The sequence below is a fragment of the Pongo abelii genome, chromosome 2 (genome assembly GCF_028885655.2).
Source record: "Pongo abelii isolate AG06213 chromosome 2, NHGRI_mPonAbe1-v2.0_pri, whole genome shotgun sequence".
In the NCBI taxonomy this organism is placed as follows: Eukaryota; Metazoa; Chordata; class Mammalia; order Primates; family Hominidae; genus Pongo; species Pongo abelii.
Genome location: NC_085928.1, coordinates 195,797,782 through 195,820,257, shown reverse-complemented (window position 1 = coordinate 195,820,257; position 22,476 = coordinate 195,797,782). Strand labels below are relative to the sequence as shown.

The 22,476-nt window shown below is 37.9% G+C and overlaps 1 protein-coding gene across 8 annotated transcripts in view; it reads left to right on the top strand.

Moving 5' to 3' along the window:
• The window catches only part of IGF2BP2 (insulin like growth factor 2 mRNA binding protein 2), a 177,812-nt gene that overhangs the window by 1,379 nt on the left and 153,957 nt on the right, over positions 1–22,476 (top strand). For 4 of the 8 annotated variants that reach the window (XM_024244035.3, XM_063721557.1, XM_063721556.1 and 1 more), the window contains 1 exon segment: positions 483–543. In XM_024244035.3, the coding sequence (XP_024099803.2) occupies positions 483–543 (61 nt within the window). 8 annotated transcript variants of the gene reach the window in all.

Below are 22,476 nucleotides of genomic sequence, written 5' to 3'. Positions count from 1 at the left end.
GGCAGGGACAGGGCTCTCGCTGCGGCGGACTCCGGGGGGCTTCGGCTCGTTTTCTCGGGGCCACCGGGAGGAGAGGGCAGGGAGGGGAGCCCGGTGGAGCCTTCGGGCCCCGGATTAGCGGAATGGAGAGGTGGGGGCCGGGAGAGCAGCGGGGCCGCGCCAGCCCTGCAGCTTGAGTTTCAAATGAGCTCATCCTTTCAAATTGGCGCCGCTCTTTATTAAATTTGTTTTTCCGGTAATGCCACCCACGGCTATACCTGGGGTCCCACCCGGGCTCGCACCCTTCTCGCCTTGTCCCGAGACACCGGGCGCCCACCTTTCTTTCCACTGGGAACCAAGTTCGCCCAGCTCGATCCGGGTAGGAGACCCCTTGGGGGCGCCCGAAGGCGGAGCCCGAGCGTGGAGTTCCGTGCGTGCCCCTCCTAGACCCCCGCGGGCTTGATCTAAGCAAGGTTCTGAGTGCTTTAATTTCTGTTTTAAAGGTAAAGTGGAATTGCATGGGAAAATCATGGAAGTTGATTACTCAGTCTCTAAAAAGCTAAGGTAAATATACTTTGCTTAGTTTTTTTTTTGCGATTGGCCTTACGTATAAGTAAAAAACGTACACACAGCTTTAAAAAACGTGCTCTTGGTAGTTTTTAAAGGGGCTTTTGTTTGTTTTGTTAGTGGAGATACATAGTTTAGAAAGCTACTTTTTTTTTTTACTTTCATTATATAAGGTGTTTACTGTTCTTGGAAAATATCTGGTGCCTAATTTGGGGTCGGGGTGGCGAACACTAGCTATGTTCAGTTCGCTGGGACCCTGTAACTTGTTTATCAAAAATTACCTCCCACCCCCACCTCCCGCCCCTACCCCCAGCAGAATAGCAGCAAATGCTTGTCAAGACTTCCTGTGAGATGTGAAGAGTAAATATTTACTATGTCAGCTAAATTGCTTAACTAAACTTAGCGATTAATTACTTTTCTCTTTTAGATAGTTTAATGTTGAATAGTAAAATAATTCAGTAAGGGGTCAATATTTTGCATAGCTTTCTAAAGAAGTGGGTTGTTTGGATTGGATGGCAGTTAAAAGCCGGACTTTTTCAGTCACAGACTACTGAGTATAGCTTCTGAGCATTTTGTTGTTGTTGCTTGTAAGAAATGTTTGCGGCTAAAATAAATACCCTTGTGAAATCTATAGTTATATTTAAGTGCACTGTTGTTAATGACGGAGTAACAAGTTTTGTGGAGGTTGGATTTCTCCACAGTGATTTGCTAACATGAGAAGAGAAGAGAAAACATCTTTGTTTAAAGTTTATTGTGGACTTTAAATTTGGGCCCTTTATTACTCATTCTAAATTTTTTTCTTCTGCTGTGTGTCGAAACTTAGTTTATATCCCATTCACATACATTTCTTCACCATTAGTCATTAAGTAGCTGGACTGGAGCTGTTCAGTGAAGTTTTTGATTGCCACCTTTACAGTTTATCAGTCAATAGTTTAACCACCTGATTTTTGCCAGGATTGAGTAGATTTTAAAACAAACTACCCTAATTTTAGAAATACTTAGATATGTTGCTGAAGGGATTTTTAAAAATTGTGTGCCACGTTTCCAGATATGTTTTATTTTAAGTAAGCAACAGAATAACTTTTGTTTGCAAATGACCTCTGTGGCATATGAGAAAATTACTTAAATTCTGTTTTTTTTAATTTAAAAAAGGTGAGTTATGATTTTCAGTTTCATGTGTAATATTAAGCTAGTTCTTTCCTCTATTGGGAAAGATGTAATGTGTAACCAATTGGTTTTCAATAAGGTATTCTAAATTTGTATACTTTTCTTTAAAATAATATTTTTTGCTTGAGAAGTCCAAGTTGAAGCTTTCTGATATATTAACTATTTACAACAAATATAAATTACTATCTCACAACACTTGAAAATTTGCAGAATGAATATATTGAACAGTGAAATAACTACCCCAAGTATTTGATACAGTATGTTTCTATAAATGTCTAATTCTGCTGGCTGTTTGCGGTTATGAATACTTTCGGGGGTTATAATTAGTAAAAAAAAAATTACTAGAATTTTATCTTTGTTAGTTGGTGTCTCATTTCATGTTGCAGTGTGCATTATTTAATTTTGTAGTATATGTGAAATACTGGTTTATCTAAAGTTATTAACAGCTCCTAAAACTTCTCACAAATGTACTACTTTTTATCTTTTTTCTTTCAAAATGCAGATTATTTGCTGTTAGCCGGAGTGTCATTTAAGTAATTTTGTTCTGTTTAAGAGTTCAGAATTAAAGGCATGTCCCCAGTTTTTAGTATAAATTTAATTAAGAGCAATCTAGGATTTATACAGCCCTAGTAGTTGATGATTTCTTTGAACATGTGGGCGATGTGAAATACCCAGGAGGTAGATTAAAATACGCTGTGTATGATTCACTACACTGAAAATGTTTAACATTCCAAATGTATGCATAAGCTGCTGCACTAGAGGAGTTGCATCATTCCTGATTGGATGGTTTTAATTTTTTTTTCCTTTCCTTTATTAGTTTAAATGCAGAAATTAGCTACTTGTACTGCAGGCTAAGGGAGAGATAGCTAATGACCGGTATTGTGTACTGAGATCAGACTTCAGGGATGAAGCAGCTGTATGTTCTCATGTCCTGGACACTACCACGTTGATGGCTGTCTAAATCCAGGGTACTGTGACATTTGAAACCAAAGCTTTTATGTTATATGGAGACTATTTTGGTGTTCTTGTGTTGCATTTCGATGAATATTAACAAGTTAGAAGTAAATTTGGCAGTGTTAAGTCAATTCTATATGTGGTTTTTGTGTTAGTTGAAATGAAAATGGGAAGAAAATAGTTCATCCTCATTGCTTGCTTACTTAAAAATCATTCAACAATTGAGTGCATTTTCTTTGTATTGTAGTGATTTCTTTGATTTCTCAAGAATTAGTTTTAATATCTATATCTCAAATAGATTTTTTAAGGTTAATGATAGTTTGGGAGGAGATGTTTTTATCTTATGAAATTATTGGCATGCCATTTACTTACCAGTTGTATCTTTTGTTAAATATTCTGGCATCATTTTATAATAGCATAATAGACTAGATGCCATTATTTTCTCAGGGTCACTTAGAAATAGAAAACTCTTTTCTTTTTGCAGCGTATGTTTTATTCTTATTAAATGCAAATTATTCTAATGTCAACCACACATAAAGCATTTATTTCTCTTTGTAAGTTGGTTTCAGGCTCTGTTGAATAAAAGTGTTTGAATCTTTTTTCTCTGTTAATATTTCTTGATAGTACATATGGTCAAATGTTTATTAAAGAGGAAAAAACTGGTAAGCTTTAAAATGCTGTTAAAAGTTTTGGAAACTTCCTTGACAGAAATTTCATTTTTGGTGTTGATGAAGGTTAACTTAAAAATTATGTGTGTGTGTATACACATATATATATATGTATACACACACACACACACACACACACTGCATGCCTTGTTTTGAACTAAGACATGTTAACTTGAATGTGCTTTTGTACCTCAAGTTGAATGATTCTGTGAGAAACAAAACTTTGAAAAATGCAATTTCTGCCCACCTCTAGGAAGTAACTAAGTGGTTCTAGACATTCTTTCGCTGAGATGGTGTGAATACTATGAGATAGTGTAGGAAAAAGCTATGAATTTGTCTTTCATGAGTTAAAAATCAGTAATTGTGTTCACTCCAATGCAAATGAATTTGGTCTCCTATAGGAATGTTAAAGAAAACAGTATCTCAATTGTATTTTGCTTGTATGTACTACATTGTGTATAGTTGAATTAAATACCAAAAAGAAGAAAAAAAACATCCAATCTCAGGCCCTCCCTGCTGCAGTCTTTTGCTGCATCAATTTTTAATTTTCTAGAAACAGAAATGACTTTTATTAGGTTAAAATTGTGTGGTACCTTCCTACTTTAAGAATTTGTTGACTTAGAAATTAATACCTGCATTTACTTACATAGATTCCATGTGTAGATATAACATATATTAACACAGAATATATGATATTAAACTGTAAGGTTACTTTTGATTTGGCTTTGGAGTTAAACTTTTAGTTTCCCAGAAAAAAAAAATGTTAGTAATTTTTTCACATAGTGCTAGGTAATACCCTGGAGAGTTGCATATTGTGACCTCGAAGAGATAAGTATTAGAGTTAAAATAGAAGCAATACAGAAAAAGGTGAACTTGGTGATATTGGTTAAAAATTCTAGTTTACATTTTTAAAAGACTGGTTATTTGATGCTTTTACATCATTTAATTAAATATTAGAAACCAATGAGATTTATACATCAAAATAGATTTTATGGTTTGCTTGATTTTTTTCAATTCACCAAATACATAAAAATTTTAAATTGTAATATAACAATTTATAAAACTATTTAATGGCTAAACACCTAAACATTAATTCCAAAAGGTGATTTGTGATATGTAGTGCAGCTGTCAAATGGTGCTTTTCATGTGTTTCCTTATACTTATGGCCAGGTATAAGATGACCAGTAAGAGATGTTCTAAGCATTTTGTTTTTTATTATGTTAACCTGAGATTATCCTTTGGTAGAGAGAAGATGAGAGGATATTAGTAATATTTGTACAAAGCCTTTTATACTTGATGATCTAAAGTGCAATATGTTTTCTTTAAGAGAAAACGCATTTAACTTTTAAAATATTTTTAAAAGATTTAGAACAAATTGCATATCAAAATTATCATTTCACTATTATTTTGAGTAAACACAGGTTTTTGTGTTTTTTTAATGTGTGGAGGTTGCTCCAGATTTTCAAGTACTGTGTTGGGGAAATGTAAATGATTTTGAATTATGCATAAAAGGATAGTGACTTAGGCACATTTATTAAAAGTCAAAAAAGCTATGAAAACCAGATTTCTACAGGAACTGTTTATATATTTGATACTTTCAAGCTTTTCTAAATATTTGCTGTCTGTAGCTGAATCACTCTTCCAAGTCCTCTATGAAACCCTCAAAAGTAGATGAGCAATTGGTCAGAATTGTTAGAGGATATTATTTGAGCTAAATGTTTCCTCTCTCTGTTTCAGTGGTGTACGTCCAAGTGTGTGTATGTTTTTTGTGGGGGACAGTTTCAGGTAGATGGTATCAAAAGGGAGCAGGAGATCTTTAATTGAACAACAGTTGCTCTGGAATTCAGTCTTGGCAAGGCTCAAGAAAGTTACTTGGTGATTGAAACCTGTGGCAAAGGGAATCAAGTGCAGTGATATTTGCCTTGAGTGATGAGTAACTCTTGTAGGTGGTTAACCTTGTTGTGAAAGCCAAGTTACAGGTACCTGGAGTAGGTTTTACAGTGAGCATGCTACTGAAAGGACCATCAGTGCAGCATCTGCCCTCCTTCCTTTTCACTTGGCTATCCCCTGTCACAAAAGATTCTGTGAAGGCTTTGATGATTTTATAAGCCATTTTTTTAAGTGTCAGAAAATTCAAGATTTGAATATGCACTTTCATTTAGAAATTCTATACTTTGAAAAGCAATATGGTATTTTGCATAACACAAGTGCTGTCAGTAAACTTCATTAGAAGAAGCGTTATATTGAAATAGTTTCTTTGGAGACTTAAAAATGTTGAATTATACATTTCAAAATATAATTTTAAAAATTATATTTAAACATCACAAAAGTCTTCAGTGTTCTTTTCAGTGTTAGAAAGTAGTGGGCTTGGCTAAGCTAATTTTTAAAGAGTTCATGCTCTAAAACTTTCTGTCAAAAGCATTATCTCTCAAAAGCTATGATTAACTTCTTAAATTGAGAGATGGGAGTGTTCTGTTTAACAAAACATGCCCCCAGAATTTATTAGTAAAGTTTTATCCTTCTTATATTCAAATTCAAGTTCAAATTATTTTGGGTATTCATTCAAAAGCAGTATCATTGAACAAATAATAGCGAATAAACAGCAAACACCTACCAACGAAGATAAGTCTTTCCTCCCATTTATCATCACCATTAAAACATTTTAAAACTTTTACTTTATAATTTGACTTCATGCTTACAAACTTATAATTTTCATTTGGTGGCATGGACTCTATGGGTTCTATTTTAGGCAGCAAAATTGCAGAGTGCTCAGAGCATTATTTTTAAGGTTTTACTTTTCCTGTTTTGATCATGGACTTCAGTCTGGTCTCTCCATAAAATAGTGAAGAAAAATTATTTTCTTTTGTAGAAAACTTCAGATTCTGTTGCTTGGCTGCCAAAGAGAAGAAGGAATACAATAATTATTTCTTTAATTTGGTTTAGAGTTTGATGGTATATTGAGATAGAATAAGTACAACAGTGAAAATGGATGCTTTTGCATTAATAGGAGGCATTCAAGCCCAAAAGCTAGCCCTGTTCCATCATTTGATAGTTATGTCTCCTCCCCAAGCCTCTGCTTTTCACTAAATAATATCTGTATTTTTGAGATACATTTTGTTTATTCCTCATCATTTATCTGTTCTACACTTTATTTCTGAAAATGTGAACATTCAGTTAGGATTTTCCCATTCTGCTTTGTGTCAAGGACATTTCATAAATAAAGCAGATATTTTAATAAGTCTGATAAATGAAAATTAAGAGTTCTGATGCATGTTTTGAGCTTGCTCTTATTTACCCATATCATCATAAATGTTGCATCTAATGACCAGAAAAATTTCTATGGGAACATTGCAATAAGAATTATATTTTCAGTTTTTCTTATTGTCATATAATTAATGTGTCTCAAAGTAAGGATTTGCTGTAGTGGGAAGCTTGAATTTTTAAATTTTTGTTTTAAATGTGATCAGAAAGGTTGATGATTTCATGTATTGATATTTAAACAATGGTAGTAGTATTATCTCAGGGAGGAGTATTTTTTGTGCCTGCGTCTTAATAGTCATACAGTACTGATGCTGTTCCAGCCTCTTTGACACATTATTTCGTTTATTCCAAATAATAATTTTGTGAAAAATAGGACAATTGATATTATCTCTTTTTTTTGGATGAGGAAACCCAGTCCCAGAGAAGCTTAATAATTTGTTTAGGCCACATGACTGTTAATTAAGTAGTAGGGCTAGAACCCAGGTCTTTTGAGGTCCCTGAGTCTCGCTCCACTGTACTTCCTCTCCATTTAACGTTTTACATTAAAGAAGTCAGCTGAATGTGTTACAAAGTTTGAAGAGTGCTATTCGAGGGTGGTAGAAATATATGAAAATACATTTGTGAATTGAACCTTTGCAATGATGCTACATCAGTCTGAGTGATCTGTACTTTGCTATAGTTTTTAGAAAAAAATAATTAGAAATAGAGGTAATTTTAAAAGTAGCATTGCACGTCTTCCCATCTCTGTGCTTGCCCACAGACAGAAGTGGGGAGTATACCTAAGCAGGTTGTGGGGTTGTTGTTGTTGTTGTTATGTTGCTTTTTTCGGCGGTTGTGTTCCTGACATAACAAGACAAACATTTCTTTCAACATCTGAGCCACACAGATTAGACAGCGAACTGTCACCCGGGTCAAGACTATGTGCCATGTGGTAAATGAAAGTCTAGCTCAAAGAATCTCCTGGGTGGGTTCTTCACGGGGTTCAGACAGCCTGTTGCAGAGGTCAGGGCTGTGTTGTGGTTTACGTGTTTCCCTGGTAGGAACTGCCAGGTCTTTCCCAGAGGTGGTATCTTTCTCTACGTCACTTTCTGTACTGAATAAGGCCTTGGGCCTCTCATACTCTCTTGAGTATGGGGTGAGTGTTAAATAGGGATAGTATCCATAAAGTTCTGAGTTCTTTATTAATTTTACAATCGCATAAAAAAATATGCTAAATAATGAAGCATGTGAAGTACAGTTCATTTCCCCTCAACTGTAAACTTTTCCTGCATTTATCTTCGTTTCCTTTAACTCTTATGGACTGTTTATGGTGCTGGTGGGAGGGAGGGAGGAATTATCAAGGAAAAAAATAGGTGAAAGAAGGTTATTTCCAACTCCCCATGCATTTCTTCGAGTTAGTACAGTCCAGAGTGGGATATGGCATTTTCCGTGGAATTCTGACTCAGGAGATGGGGGAGAGGAAGAGAGGTAACTAATACTGGGTGGCTGCTATGTGCTAGGCACTGGACTAGGCTTCCTGTTTTATCCTCCCCACAGCCTGAAGAGACCCATCTTTATCCTTCTTACACAAAGGGTCTAAAGCTTCAGACTCTAAAATAACTCCTTGCTCCTGACCATAACTTCAGAAGGCAGTGGCTTGTTGTCCATCTCATTTGAATACTGCAACAGAACCTTAGCAATGAAGTAGAAGGTTGTGATAATATGTATACAGGCTATAGAGTAACTTTGTATATTATTCCTAACTTGGAATAAGAGAAAATTTCCATATATAAAACCTATGCTGAGAAAGATTAGGAACTGAAGTTCAGTATATTTTTAATTTAATATAATTGAAAAGAATTAAAAGTGTTAGTCATAATTTGAAGGAACTTCCTTGAAGTAGTCCTATAGTAGAAGCATTTATAATTATATAAAGAGAAAGAGGTTTTTTTTTAAAATCATTGTGGTTGACAGTTAAGTGTAAAAAACATACATGTATGCAGTGTGGGAGGAGGGCCTGTTCCATGCCTTTGACCCAGATATATATATATTTTCAAATCCTGAAAAAAAAACTTGAGGTTTTTTTGTTTAGGATACAGAATATTGCACAAAGGTTGGCATGCTTTCATTTTTATATGTATTTTTAAAAATATCTATGTCTTAAGGAAAATAATGGAATTTTTGTAAATTACTTTTTAGAAAATGGTTCACTTTATTAACAGAACATTTTAAACCTCTTTGACACGTGAAAAAGTCAGTGAAAGCACTTTTTGATACAATACTTAAGTATCTTATGCATTTGTTACTTTTTTATCTCATGCATTTTGTTACTTTTTTTGTTTAGTAACATAGGACTTAAGATACAGTTAAACCACCAATGAAATGAGATATATAAGAGGTTTTCTTCTAGATAGACGCCATGCTTTTTGACAAGAACATAATTTTATATAATTTATGAGATAAAATAATTACTTTCCTCAGTCGAGAACCTCTAATAGAGCTTTAAAAATTACCAGGAAAGACATTTTTATTACTATATCTTTTCTTTCTCTTTGAAAAATGAAACAAAAAATCGAGTGGTGATTCTTTGGACAGGTTAACCTCATACCAATTCATGAAATAGAGGGTGTTTTTGAAAAAGCTTATGTGAGGATAGGCTATATAGTGTTTTTGGATTACATGGAGACCTTTTACTTTGGTCCCTACTGATCTTTGTGATTTTTAACAGTGCATACTTTGAAATTTCAGTGGATGTTTTTCTTTATCATTGTATGAATAAGGTTTTGAAGTAAAATGTTTTGTGCCTCTTTATTTAAGAGAGTCAGAGGTAGATGATAAAAACAGTTTAACACTGAAAAAGTGCAGTTAAGCCTCTTAAATTATTAAGAAAGAAGGAAGGGAGGAGGGAAAGGGAGGGAGGAGAGGAGAAAGGAGGAGACCATAGAAGTGTAGGTGACTAAACCATGTGTACAGCTTCTGCGTTTTCTTTCTATACTTCTAGAGCACGTGGCAAAGACTGGTCCTCACTGATAGTGTGTGGAAGATAGTAAGTGATTCCAATGGTGACAGCAGGACTGGGAGTCTCACACAACGTATTCTTTTCTTTGACACTTAAAAACTCTGAGTATGTGGTTGCCCTGCCCCAAAAAAGGTTTTGCATTTCTTTCTCTAAGGCCTCACACCGGCCACTTCCTCTCTCATTCTCCTTCTCCTTTGCATTTCCTTGGGGATGGCTGGAAAGGGCTGGCAGTGTGGTGCCTGGTGTGTAGGCCTGCCTGCAGCCCCATTGCCCCCTGGTTGGCTGAGGGTTGGGGAAGCCGGCAAGGCATGTGTGTGCTTGCTCAATGTGTTGGAATGTATGGGTTCTGTGGCATACACTTACTTGGAATGTGCAGCAGACACATGAGCTTCGATGGTCGTAGGGGTCTAACGTTGTAGGCTTTTGTAAGTGGTTGAAAATTTGGGTTACTTTTTTCCCCTGAAGTGCAGTTGTATTTATTCTTTGGAAAGGGAAAACATCTTTATTTTTTGTTTTTAAACCATTGACGGATAGAAAATAATGTTGTGGATGCATAAATAATCTGGCCTCTCTCCTGGATCCAGCTGTACTACTGTTTACCCCTTTCTTTTCGAACTGATAGTGATGTCTTCAAGTCATGGACACTGGATTTGTAAACTAAGCCTTGTAAAACTCCCTGAGTTGTGCCACCACTAAAGATGATGAAATCAAGGATTTGAGAAACCAAATTTTAAGCTCAGATATTGAAAAATGTGGAATTGATTCTCCCTTTTAAGGAATAGAGAACAAAATACTAGTTGCTTAATATTTAAAATTTTTGGCTGTTTATTATTTTTTAAAATGTTTATATGTTTTTCTTCTTAAAATATTTGAAATGACAAAGGTACTGGTTACTCAATTATTTGAATTAAAGAAGACAGAGATTTAGATTTGTAAAGTAGGTAAATCGAAAAGGCATTTTAAGAGTTACAAAGGGCCCAGGAACAGGTGATTGGTTCTAATATAATTATTTCTACATCACGAGAGTGTTGCCAGGGAAGTTAGCTCTTTGTTCACTGATTTGCATATTAATGGTATGTTGTGTCTATTTCAATAATGGTTTCAAAAAAATGATTTAGATATTGAAATTGATCAGTGGCTTTAGTTCACATGTATCGATTGTGGTCATGGTGTTAGTACCTGCCTTATAAATTTCTAGGCCAACATTGTATCTTTTATTCTCTATGGCAGTTTTTATTAAACACTGTTCCATAGAGCCTTAGGATTCCAAGGAGATGCCAAATTTATGGGAAGGACGAATGGATGTACGTACATGGGAATCCTGGCTTCTTACCCACTGCGCAATACGAAGACAGCTGCATTTGTTGCTGTTTTATACACAGAATTGGAGTTGAGTCTAAAATTTGGTTTAGAAAAGGGGTTTGCTGCTTTAAAACAGTTTGTAAGCACCCACCCTACAGTGTGTAAAGTGTGTAATTCTGAGTCTTCAGTCCATTCCTTGATTTGACCCAAAGCCCTTTCTTGAGGAAAGTTTAGACCCTGCCCTTGTTACTCCTACATCTGCTTTCCATGGAATGGCCGTCTATTTCTTGTCACTTTCATTTTGGTAACAAGTATCTGCTTTGCCAACTGCATGCCAGACTACTAAATCTATGGATTTTTCTATAGTCAACAACATAGAATGCATGCCCTTCAGGAACTTTCCAGGGAGCTCCTTGGCCAGTGATTGCGCTCCGGCTCTTGGCAGAGCCATTAGAGTCAACTGCCTTTGAAGAGTGATGGGCATGGTGACACGGGACCCATTCATTCATCGAAAACAAGTTTTTGCTTCAGGAGGTGGAAGCAGGGTTGGCTTGCTAATCCTTCTTGAGGCAGAGCAGCCTCCTCTTATCTGTTCTGTAAGATGGGACTCCACGAACACAGGAGTGATCTTCAAAACATTTTCAGTCGGTTAGAACGAATGCCCGACAAATGTGCTAGGTCACAAGCCGTGATACTCTAATACACACCCCCTCAGTATCAGTCCTACATACATGATTTTTGTTCAAAAACAGGATATTACTTTAAAACAGTAAAAATACTGTTCTCTCAGTGATTTCTTCCCTTATGGCCAAGGACTCTTGGAAAGTCCTGAAAGTCCTTGGAATTTAGCTACGTGTTGTTAAAGATCCCCTGAGAGGTTCTGATGCCCAGGCAGGGAGGGGGGGAGAGAGAGAGAGAGACACCCTACTCTGAGCACCGTCCCCTGCCATGTGCTCCATCACTGTAGCCTCCCACAGACTGGCCTTCAGAGACCCATGGTTTCGTATTTTGCACACAACTTTTGTAGTAAGATTTTTGTAAGAGATCACCATATGTTTACAGGAGTGGATGACGTAAGTGGTGGCAAGGGTGTTCTGGATAGTGCAGGAGGGACAGCTATTAGTTAGCTCCAGCCAACTGCTGCCATTTGGAAATGTAGGGCCAGTGTTCCCAAATCTGATTTTTCAAGAGAAGGTGGAAGTCAGAGTTCTTATGTTAAATATCTGAAGTTTTAAATATTGGCAACAATTCAAAATTTTTTGTAGACACTGAAGGTCAAAAAAAGACAGCTGTGGGTTGAATCTGGCCCGTGGGTTGCCAGTTTGCAGTCTCTGCCACATGAAAATCTGTATCTTCTACAAAACGTTGTTGAAGACACTGTCCTTTATGTTTAGTATCTCTTACACATAGGCTTGTCTGTGAGTGAGAGGGAAAAGTCCTTTTCTTGAAAGACAGGATGAACTCGTATGGATCTTATCTAATGATGATAGCTGTTTGGAAACTCAAAATCAAATTAGGTCTTAGTTGCAGTAGCCATTTTTCATTAATTATTATTTTACTTATTAATAAAATAATAATTATTTTATTTTCTCCATTATAAAGTACCCTACATTTTTATCTTTATGTGATGATCTTATTGTGTTTCTGTTATATTAAACCATCTGAAATTCTTTTGTAAATGTAGAATATGTATATATATGCTGAATATGTGACTGTCCTGTAAGTTTATATAGTATTTCATAATACATGTTTATGAAAAAAAAATAAGCCTCTATTTTCATATAATTGGAGGAACAGGTTTCCAAATCAATCTAAATTACACCCTCTCCAATTAAACACTAAGCCAACTATAGATAATGTTTTAAGCCACTTTCTAAGAAAATTTGATTCTCATGTGTCCAGAAAACACGTTGTAAAGTAAAAACTTGAGTAGTTCTGTTTTTTTTGTTTGTTTTTTAGTTTTTGTTTTTTTTTTTTTTTTTTTGAGACAGAGTCTCGCTGTTGCCCAGGCTGGAGTGCAGTGGCACGATCTTGGCTCACTGCAACCTCCTCCTCCCGGGTTCAAGCAATTCTCCTGCCTCAGCCTCCTGAGTAACTGGGATTACAGGTGTCCACCACCACGCTTGGCTAATTTTTGTATTTTTAGTAGAGATGGGGTTTCGCCATGTTGGCCAGGCTGATCTTGAACTCCTGACCTCAGGTGATCTGCCTGCCTTGGCCCCCTAAAGTGCTGGGATTACAGGCATGAGCCATTGCATGTGGCCATTCTGCCTGTTAAATGTCTGATATAAGGCAAATTGTTTTAAAAGCACACAGTGTGCCATAGGAAAATTCAGTGGTGAAAAGTGGTGCTTTTAAATAGTTTGAAAAGTGTTTTGGTTACTGCTGCACTTTTCTGTATTTAAGTTAAGGAAATTGAAGGCCATATGGACTCTGCTTCTGTTCCCTGGGTGCAGAATATAATCATTAAGGCTAAACGAAAGGAAACTTCGAGTTGCCTAAGGGACCTTTTTATAAAACAACAAAAAAAAAGTCCAAGACTACTCTGATAGTTGGCATTAGCATTTAAAAAAATGTGTAACTTACATGCAGAATGAAATAACTCATTAGTAATCACTTTATAATGGTCAGGTAAAGCGCATGTCTTAGAAAACGTAGGTTAGCAAATGATAGATGGTAGGGCATAAAAGAGTGGCACACAGGAGCCTGGGAATTCAGGATTTTATTAATATTTGGCTCCCCTAATTTGTGATGGATCTTAATGCTTCTGCAAAAATAGCCAACTCTATTTTCTGGACTGGTCTTTTGAATTTAAAAAATTTGAAGTTCCACGAGAGCTGGGTCTTGTTTTTTATTTGGACAGATGCACCTCGAGTGCCTTGAATAGTGGAAATGGCTGTTCATGAAATATTTTTGAATAAATTAAGATTGAAGCTGTAATATCGATAAAAATTTACTTTTATTTCTTCTTCCCTTTTCCTCTTATTTTTCTTCTGTATTTTCAGAATGGAGGGGGAAAATTGTGGTTGAAAGATTTTGCTTTTTTATGAATGGGTTTTTAAAACTTTTTACTTTATTAAAAAAATTTTTTCCTTTTTTCTTTCTTTCCTTTCTTTCTGACAGGGGGTCTCACTCTGTCACCCAGGCTAGGGTGCAATGGTGCAATCATGGCTCACTGCAGCCTCATCCTCCAGTGCTCAGGTGATCCTCCCACCTCAGGCTCCGGAGTCGCTGGGACTACAGGCATGAGCCACTGTACCCAGCCTTTTAAAACTTGCGAGTGAATCTTTGGCCTTAGTGGAATAACATCTCTTCATGGGTATTTTAGGTATGAAGGTTCTTTAAACCTTCATAAGGCCGGCTGCAAAGAACAATTGCACAGGGCTGCAAAATGAACATTGGAAAGCAAAATTTTAGAGTTGGTGGAACCAGAATAGGTTTCGCAAATCAGTCTTTCTTTTCTTTCTTTTTTTTTTTATCAAATAAGGTAAGAATAGGTTGGTTTTAGAATAAGATTCAGTGTGATTACATGAAAATATAATTTTCCTCATAGGTATTTCTCCCTGAAAGTCAAATTCCATTAAAAATTTACTGGGAATAACAGAAGAAAAACCTATTTGAAAAAACAAAAAACAAACAAAAAAACACAAAACAAAAAACAAAAAAACCCAACTAGCTATTCGCTTATTGCAATATAATAGGTGGATACAAGAATCAGATTTAAGATATGTTTGTTTATAATAAATTAAGCAGACAGCATCTAAAGTTACTGTGAAAAAACCAGACAAGTCTAACAATACCTACCAATGGACAAAGTAATTCATACATAACCAAGGAAGTGACTGACTAAATTTTAATTGCAAAGCAGAATGCTGTCAAATGCTCTCTATTAGGTTGGGTGCGGTGGCACATGCCTGTAATCCCAGCACTTTGAGAGGCTGAGGCGGGTGGATTGCTTGAGGCCAGGAATTTGAGACCGGCCTGGCCAACATGGCAAAACTCCATCTCTACTAAAATGATAAAAAAAAATAGCCAGGTGTGGTGGCATGCACCTGTGGTCCCAGCTACTTAGGAGGCTGAGGCATGAGAATCGCTTGAGCCTGGGAGGCAGAGATTGCAGTGAGCTGAGATTGCGCCACTGCACTCCAGCCTGGGTAATAGAGAGAGAGACCCTGTCTCAGAAGAAAAAAGAAAAAATTTTAAAAAGCTGTGTGTTAGTAATCTATTAGCAATTTAATTTTTAAAATTATTACTATTTAGTATTTTTGAGATGGAGTTTAGCTCTTGTTACCCAGGCTGGAGTGCAATGGTGTGATGTTGGCTCACTGCAGCCTCTGCCTCCCAGGTTCAAGCAGTTCTCCTGCATCAGCCTCCCTGGTAGCTGGGATTACAGGTGCCTGCCGCCACACTCAGCTAATTTTTTTTTGTATTTTTAGTAGAGACAGTGTTTCACCATGTTGGCAGGCTGGTCTCGAACTCCTGACCTCAGGTGATCCGGTGATCCACCTGCCTCGGCCTCCCAAAGTCCTGGGATTACAGGTGTGAAAGAGGCCATGCCCAGCCTCTATTAGCAATTTAAAGCATTTTTCTTTCTTTCTTTCTTTTTTTTTTTTAAGAAATGAGGTCTTGGTATCTTGTCCAGGCTGGACTCGAACTCGCAGGCTCAAGCTATTCTCCTACCTCAGCCTCCTGAATAGCTGGGACTGTAGGTATGCACCACTACACCCAGCTAATTAAAACAACAAACATTTATTATCTCACACGTTTTCTGAGGATCAGGACGATGTCAGCATTTTAGCTGGATTGTTCTGATTCATCATCTTTCAGGAGATGGCAGTCAAGCTGCCATCTGGGTTTACAGTCATCCGATGGCTCAGCTGGGGCTGGAAGGTTGGCTACTAAGCTTACTCATGTGGTTGTTGGCTGGAGGCCTTAGTTCCTCACAGCATGACAACAGTCTTCCCCCAGAGTGAATAAAACAAGAAAGCCAAGGAGAGTGACATCACCTTTTCTTTTATGATACAGTCACTGAGTCTGCCTTATTTTCTTCATTAAACATGAGACATGAAGTCCAGCCCATACTCTATGGGAAAGGATTACTCAATAAGTTGAATACCAGGAGATGAGAATCTTTGGGAGCCATCTAGGTTTTTAATAATTAGGAAAAGTCAACAAATTGAAACGATACTTAATTTGGGGCATATACTAAAAAGTAATAATCCCCTTACATTTATAATTAACCTCTTTTGGAGTAAAACTGGAATTTCTTACAACAGTAGTAATAATTACTGATTACTGAGTTCTTTTATGATCCTTACTGAATTTTCACATTTTGTAGAATGAGGAAGGAAGATACTGTTATCCCCATTTCATAAATTAGGGAACTAAGGCCTAAATTGTTCTCAGTGCTTTAGGTGGGGTCACATTTTTAGCATTCAACCTCAGGTTTTTTTTCTTTTTCTTCACCTTTCTTTCCCCTGAAGAATGATTCAATTACTTTACCTTTTGTAAAATACAGTTTAATTGTTCCCTTTCTGTATTATCTCAGAAAGCTGATTTTTTTCAGTGCCTAATTGAAAATTTTAAAACACTGCCCTTCTAGTATCAATAAAGTTGTTTGTTACTTTTCTGCCAGCAGCAGAAGTCCTTTTTGCTATTTTTGTATCTGGGTGAGGTCCGATTGCTCCAGAATTGTGCCATACTGTGGTTAGCCATGGTCTACAAGAGGAAAATAAATTTATCCTTCTTTAAAATCATTGGTTTTCTAAGAAATGCGCCATTTACTATACCAAATATGAGTAAATCTTAGGCAAAATGAGTGTTCATGTTGATATCAAACAAGTCCAGTTCTCTCCCCTGCTAAAACTACAACGCATCAGGCCCTCAGATCTTTTGCATTTACCTTTATTATATATTAGAAAAATATTGCAAATATTTATAATGGTATTTGAAACCCTTTTCTTGAAGAAATTTGATAGTGTTTTGTGTTGTTTTTGATGTCAAGCATATCCATGTTGATGTTAAATGATTCATTCTGTGTGAGCATTTTGCCAAACTTAGGCAAACCTCTGAATTTTGCCTATAGAATGTCCTACATTGTTTTGACTTCAGTCAAGTATAGTGTATTAATAGTCAAGTTTTTAAATTTTTTGAATCTCAATGCTTGCTTTATTTGCATTACATATTCCCATAACCCATGTAACCTTTTCTTTGAAAGGTTCTGATAACATGATAGTTATGTGAAGTGAAAAGTTATTTTGGTTGTTTCCTTTCGAATGTGTATAGACTGAGGCTTAGAAAATATTAGAGTCCCTTAGGAGTGCTTACTCTTTAGGATAGATAGATGCTTTTTTATGATTTAAAAAACACTACGGGTAAATATAATTTTCTATGTAGTCTATATATTTTAGTCAACCAGAATAGATGCTAAGTTATCCTTTTCCCGCCTCTCTTGTGTGTGCTCTTAAGTGACTTCCTGACCTGTCTGTAGTTTAAAATCTTGAAATATTTTTTCACAAAACAGTCAAATGATAATAGTTAAACTTTTTTTTTCTGCTTTAGGGAGTTTAGAGAGAACTCCCTGACTGTCTTCAGTGGGCAGACTGAGTTTAAGATTTACTTCACATTTGGCCGGGCGCAGTGGCTCATGCTTGTAATCCCAGCACTTTGGGAGGCTGAGGCGGGTGGATCACCTGAGATCAGGTGTTCGAGACCAGTCTGGCCAAGATGGTGAAACCCTGTTTGTACTGAAAATACAAAAATTAGCTGGGGGTGGGGGGTGGTGGGCACCTGTAATCCTAGCTACTTGGGAGGCTGAGGCAAGAGAATCAGTTGAACCGGGAGGCGGACATTGCAGTGAGCTGAGATCACGCCACTGCACTCCAGCCTGGGTGGTAAGAGTGAAGCTCCGTCTCAAAAAAAAAAAAAAAAAAAAAAAGGAAAAAAAAAAGATTTACTTCACATTTTTATAATCTTCCTGAGTTAAGAGGTTAAAAGTGAGCATGAACAGGGAATTCCGTGAGCACAGAGGATCAAATGTGATCTATAACTCTATGGCCTTGTTGGTTTTTAAAGTGGATATGCACCCAAAGAAATGTATTTTTTTCTCATTTTTTCTCAGTGACTTTTTTTCTTTGTATAATCTCAGCCTGGGGGAAAGGGAGCAGGGAAAATCAGAAGCCTTGTGGTGGGCCAAACCACCTCCAGTGACCGGTTCAGGTCTCACACAGTCTTGATTATTCTTCCTTAATTTGCCCTTCATTTGATTTGTTTTTGAAGTCAAGAACAGCACCATTTGAGGTAGAAAGAGAAAATTTCTTACTTGGTAACCAGGCAGTCTTTCCCAGCCCTTCTGAGAAAGCCTCATAGGTCTCTCTACCTACAAAAGCTCATCACAGAGGCTTTCCACAGCTCAAGTTAGCACCACACTCCTCTGAGGGCCCCTGGATATGTGCTAACTCTAGTTGTATGGTTGTCAGCCTTTGGAAACCTGTGTTTACTGGATTTTCAGAAATACTTCTGGGCCAGTACAATTGATACTTGAACCTCAGACATTCACTGTGTGTGCCTAAGAGCCTAGGATCTACGTAAAGTGGAATGAAAATGGTTGAGCATTTTCCATCACATTGGTGGATGTTGTTCAGTTCGTGGCCTGAGGTTATGACTGTAATTTTTTTTTTTTTTTTTTTGATACGGAGTCTTGCTCTGTCGCCCAGGCTGGAGTGCAGTGGCGCGATCTCGGCTCACTGCAAGCTGCGCCTCCCTGGTTCGCGCCATTCTCCTGCCTCAGCCTCCCGAGTAGCTGGGACTACAGGCACCCGCCACCCACGCCCAGCTAATTTTTTAAAAATATTTTTAGTAGAGGCGGGGTTTCACTGTGTTAGCCAGGATGGTCTCGAACTCCTTACCTCATGATCCGCCTGCCTCTGCCTCCCAAAGTGCTGGGATTACAGACGTGAGCCACGGTGCCTGGCCTATGATTGTAATTAAATACATTGAGGCTTCATTGATTCAAGCTAGTTGCGGTAAAGGGAAGAGCAGTGATAATTAGTAGAATGCCTGAATGGGCAGATTTTAAAAAATTTATATTGTTTTCAATTAAATATTGTAACCTGAGGAAACTAACAAAATGTTGCTAAAAAACAATCCTACTGGACCTTCTCATTGAATAGAAAAAAATGACTTATATTCAGCATATCAGTTATATATCAATACTTGGGAAATGTGGTGTGTTTTGGTTTTTTTTGTTTGTTTGAGACAGAGTCTCGCTCTTGTCGCCTAGGCTGGAGTGCAGTGGCGCGATCTCAGCTCACTGCAACCTCTGCCTCACGGGTTCAAGCAATTCTCCTGCCTCAGCCTCCCGAGTAGCTGGGATTACAGGCGTGCGCCACCATACCTGGCTAATTTTTGTACTTTTTTTTTTTTTTTTTTTTTTGAGACGGAGTCTTGCTCTGTTGCCCAGGCTGGAGTACAATGGCTCCATCTTGGCTCACTGCAGCCTCCACCTCCTGGGTTCAGGTGATTCTCTGCCTCAGTCTCCCGAGTAGCTGGGATTACAGGCACATGCCACCACGCCTGGCTAATTTTTGTATTTTTAGTAGAGATGGGGTTTCACCATCTCAGCCAGGCTGGTCTTGAGCTCCTAACCTTGTGATACACCCACCTCAGCCTCCCAAAGTGCCGGGATTATAGGCGTGAGCCGCTGCACCTGGCCAATTTTTGTACTTTTAGTAGAGATGGGTTTTCACCATGTTGGCCAGGCTGGTCTGGAACTCCTGACCTCAGGTGATCCACCCGCCTCGGCCTCCTAAAGTGCTGGGATTACAGGCATGAGCCACTGCGTCCAGCCTGAAATGTGTTTAAATAGCTTATTTCCCTTTTATGATCTTGTTTATATTGATTCCTTTGTTGAATGAGTACCCCTACTCCCCTTTAAAGGAAAGATTAATTTCAGTTCTGTCCTATTACAATTAGAATTAATAATATTTCACTGTTCAGTGAACTACAATCTTGATTCATTTTAGGTTTCTGGTGCTATTGAGACACAAATATCTGGGTGCCATCCTATGCTAGAAGAAGTTAGGATGATGTCTTAATTACTTCCATGTGACAGAAAGTGGTTAAAAAAATCCACCCATTCAAAAGCGTTTAATTTAAATCATGGCAATACAGTATTCTTTAATCAACAGAAAATGAAAATAACTTTGATCAGAATACTTACAATTAAAGAAAATGGAAATACTTCTTTTTTCGGTACTTTTATTTGGGAAATATTTACCAAGAAGAATCCAGTAACCAGTAATACTTTAATTTAGGGCTATTTTATTTTGTTTAGTTTTTTGAGATGGAGTCTCGCTCTGTTGTCCAGGCTGGAGTGCAGTGGCGTGATCTCGGCTCGCTGCAACCTCTGCCTCCCAGGTTCAAGTGATTATCCTGCCTCAGCCTCCTAAGTAGTTGGGGTTACAGGCACCTGCCACCACACCCGGCTACTTTTTGTATTTTTATTAGAGACAGGGTTTCACCATGTTAGCCAGGCTGGTCTTGAACTCCTGACCTCAAGTAATCCACCCGCCTAGGCCTCAAAAAGTGCTGGAATTACAGGCGTGAGCCACCGCGTCCATCCTGATTTGGGGCTATTTTAATGTTTGATCACTTGACATTTCATTCTGCCCTCTAAAAATAAAATTAAGATACATTTTAGTTTAAAAAGAAGTGCTGTGGGTAACCTCTGAGATTAAGCCTAGCAAACTACATTTGTCAGAAATAGGATAACTGGCCTGGCGGGTGGCTCACCCCTGCTACATTAGCACTCCAAAGGCTACTCTCAGAACTTAACTTCTACATTTATTTAAGTCTTTCTAACAACAGGAAAGTGTTTGTGGGTGTCCTCATCTTGAGAAAAGCTTTTCCTTCTGAATATTTTCTCTCTCAAGGGTCTTTAGAGACCTATACTTTCTTGATGGTGCTTTGTCTGGCTGGTGGGTGTGTAAGAGATATTTTATACCTAGTTGGTAATGCTGCATTGGGTTTTGAAATTAACTGCCTGCCAGCTCTCAGTTTCCTCAGCTGTATTAATTGCTGAATGCTAAATTGTGTGTGAATAATTTAAAAAATGTTCTCAAGACCCAGTAATGAATTCAACAAGTTATTTCAACTTGGAAGAGCATGACTTGAGCACCCACTACAATGCATTAGCCAGAATGGGGCTCAGACTACAGGTTACAGAAGAGGCCAACCCTCTGTCCCTGCATTCATGAGCTCGGCTCTGAGGAATCTTCTGTTATTTCCAAATTTGCAGAAAGAAACCTTGGGCAAACTGCTTCTTTTCCACCTTACCATTCCAACACCAGCCTTATGTGTTACCGTAATTAGTCAAGAACATGTCTTGGTTAGTCAAGAACACTTCATGTGTTAAGCTGGAATGAGGATGCTACTTAGAGAGCAAAGGACTGGTGATCAGAACCTCTCTACCTGTGTGCTCCCCTGCGATGCATTAGGTTTACCTTCCAGATTTCTTTTTTTTTTTTTCTAGTTTTAAGTTCTGGGATACATGTGCAGAACATGCAGGTTTGTTACATAGGTATACATGTGCCATAGCGGTTTGCTGCACCTATCAACCCGTCATCTAGGTTTTAAGCCCCACATGCATTAGGTATTTGTCCTAATGCTCTCCCTCCCCTTGCCCCCTACTGCTTGACAGGCCCTGGTGTGTGATGGTCCCCTCCCTGTGTCCACGTGTTCTCATTCAACTCCCACTTATGAGTGAGAACAGGTGGTGGTTGGTTTTCTGTTCCTGTGTTTGCTGAGAATGATGGCTTCCAGTTTCATCCATGTCCCTGTAAAGGATATGGACTCATTCTTTTTATGGCTACATAGTATTCCATGCTGTATGTGTGCCACATTTTCTTTATCCAGTCTATCATTGATGGGCATTTGGGTTGGTTCCAAGTCTTTGCTGTTGTAAATAGTGCTGCAGTAAACGTAAGTGTGCATGTGTTTATAGTAGCATGATTTATAATCCTTTGGGTATACACCCAGTAATGGGATTGCTGGGTCAAGTCGTATTTCTGGTTCTAGATCCTTGAGGCATTGCCACACTGTCTTCCACAATAGTTGAACTAATTTGCATTCCCAACAGCGTAAAAGTGTTCTTATTTCTCCACAGCCTCGCCAGCATCTGTTGTTTCCTGACTTTTTTTTTTTTTTTTTTTTTGAGATGGAGTTTTGCTCTTGTTCCCCAGGCTGGGGTGCAATGACAGCATCTTGGCTCACCACAACCTCCGCCTCCTGGATTCAAGCAATTCTCCTGCCTCAGCCTCCTGAGTAGCTGGGATTACAGGCATGTGCCACCACGCCTGACTAATTTTGTATTTTTAGTAGAGACGGCGTTTCTCCATGTTGGTTAGGCTGGTCTTGAGCCCCTGACCTCAAATGATCGTTGCCTCAGCCTCACAAAGTGCAGGGATTACAGGTATGAGCAAGCACACCACATCAGCAAGTACTTTCTTTTTTTTATTTTTTATTATTATATTTTATTATTATACCTCTAGGGTACACGTGCACAATGTGCAGGTTTGTTAC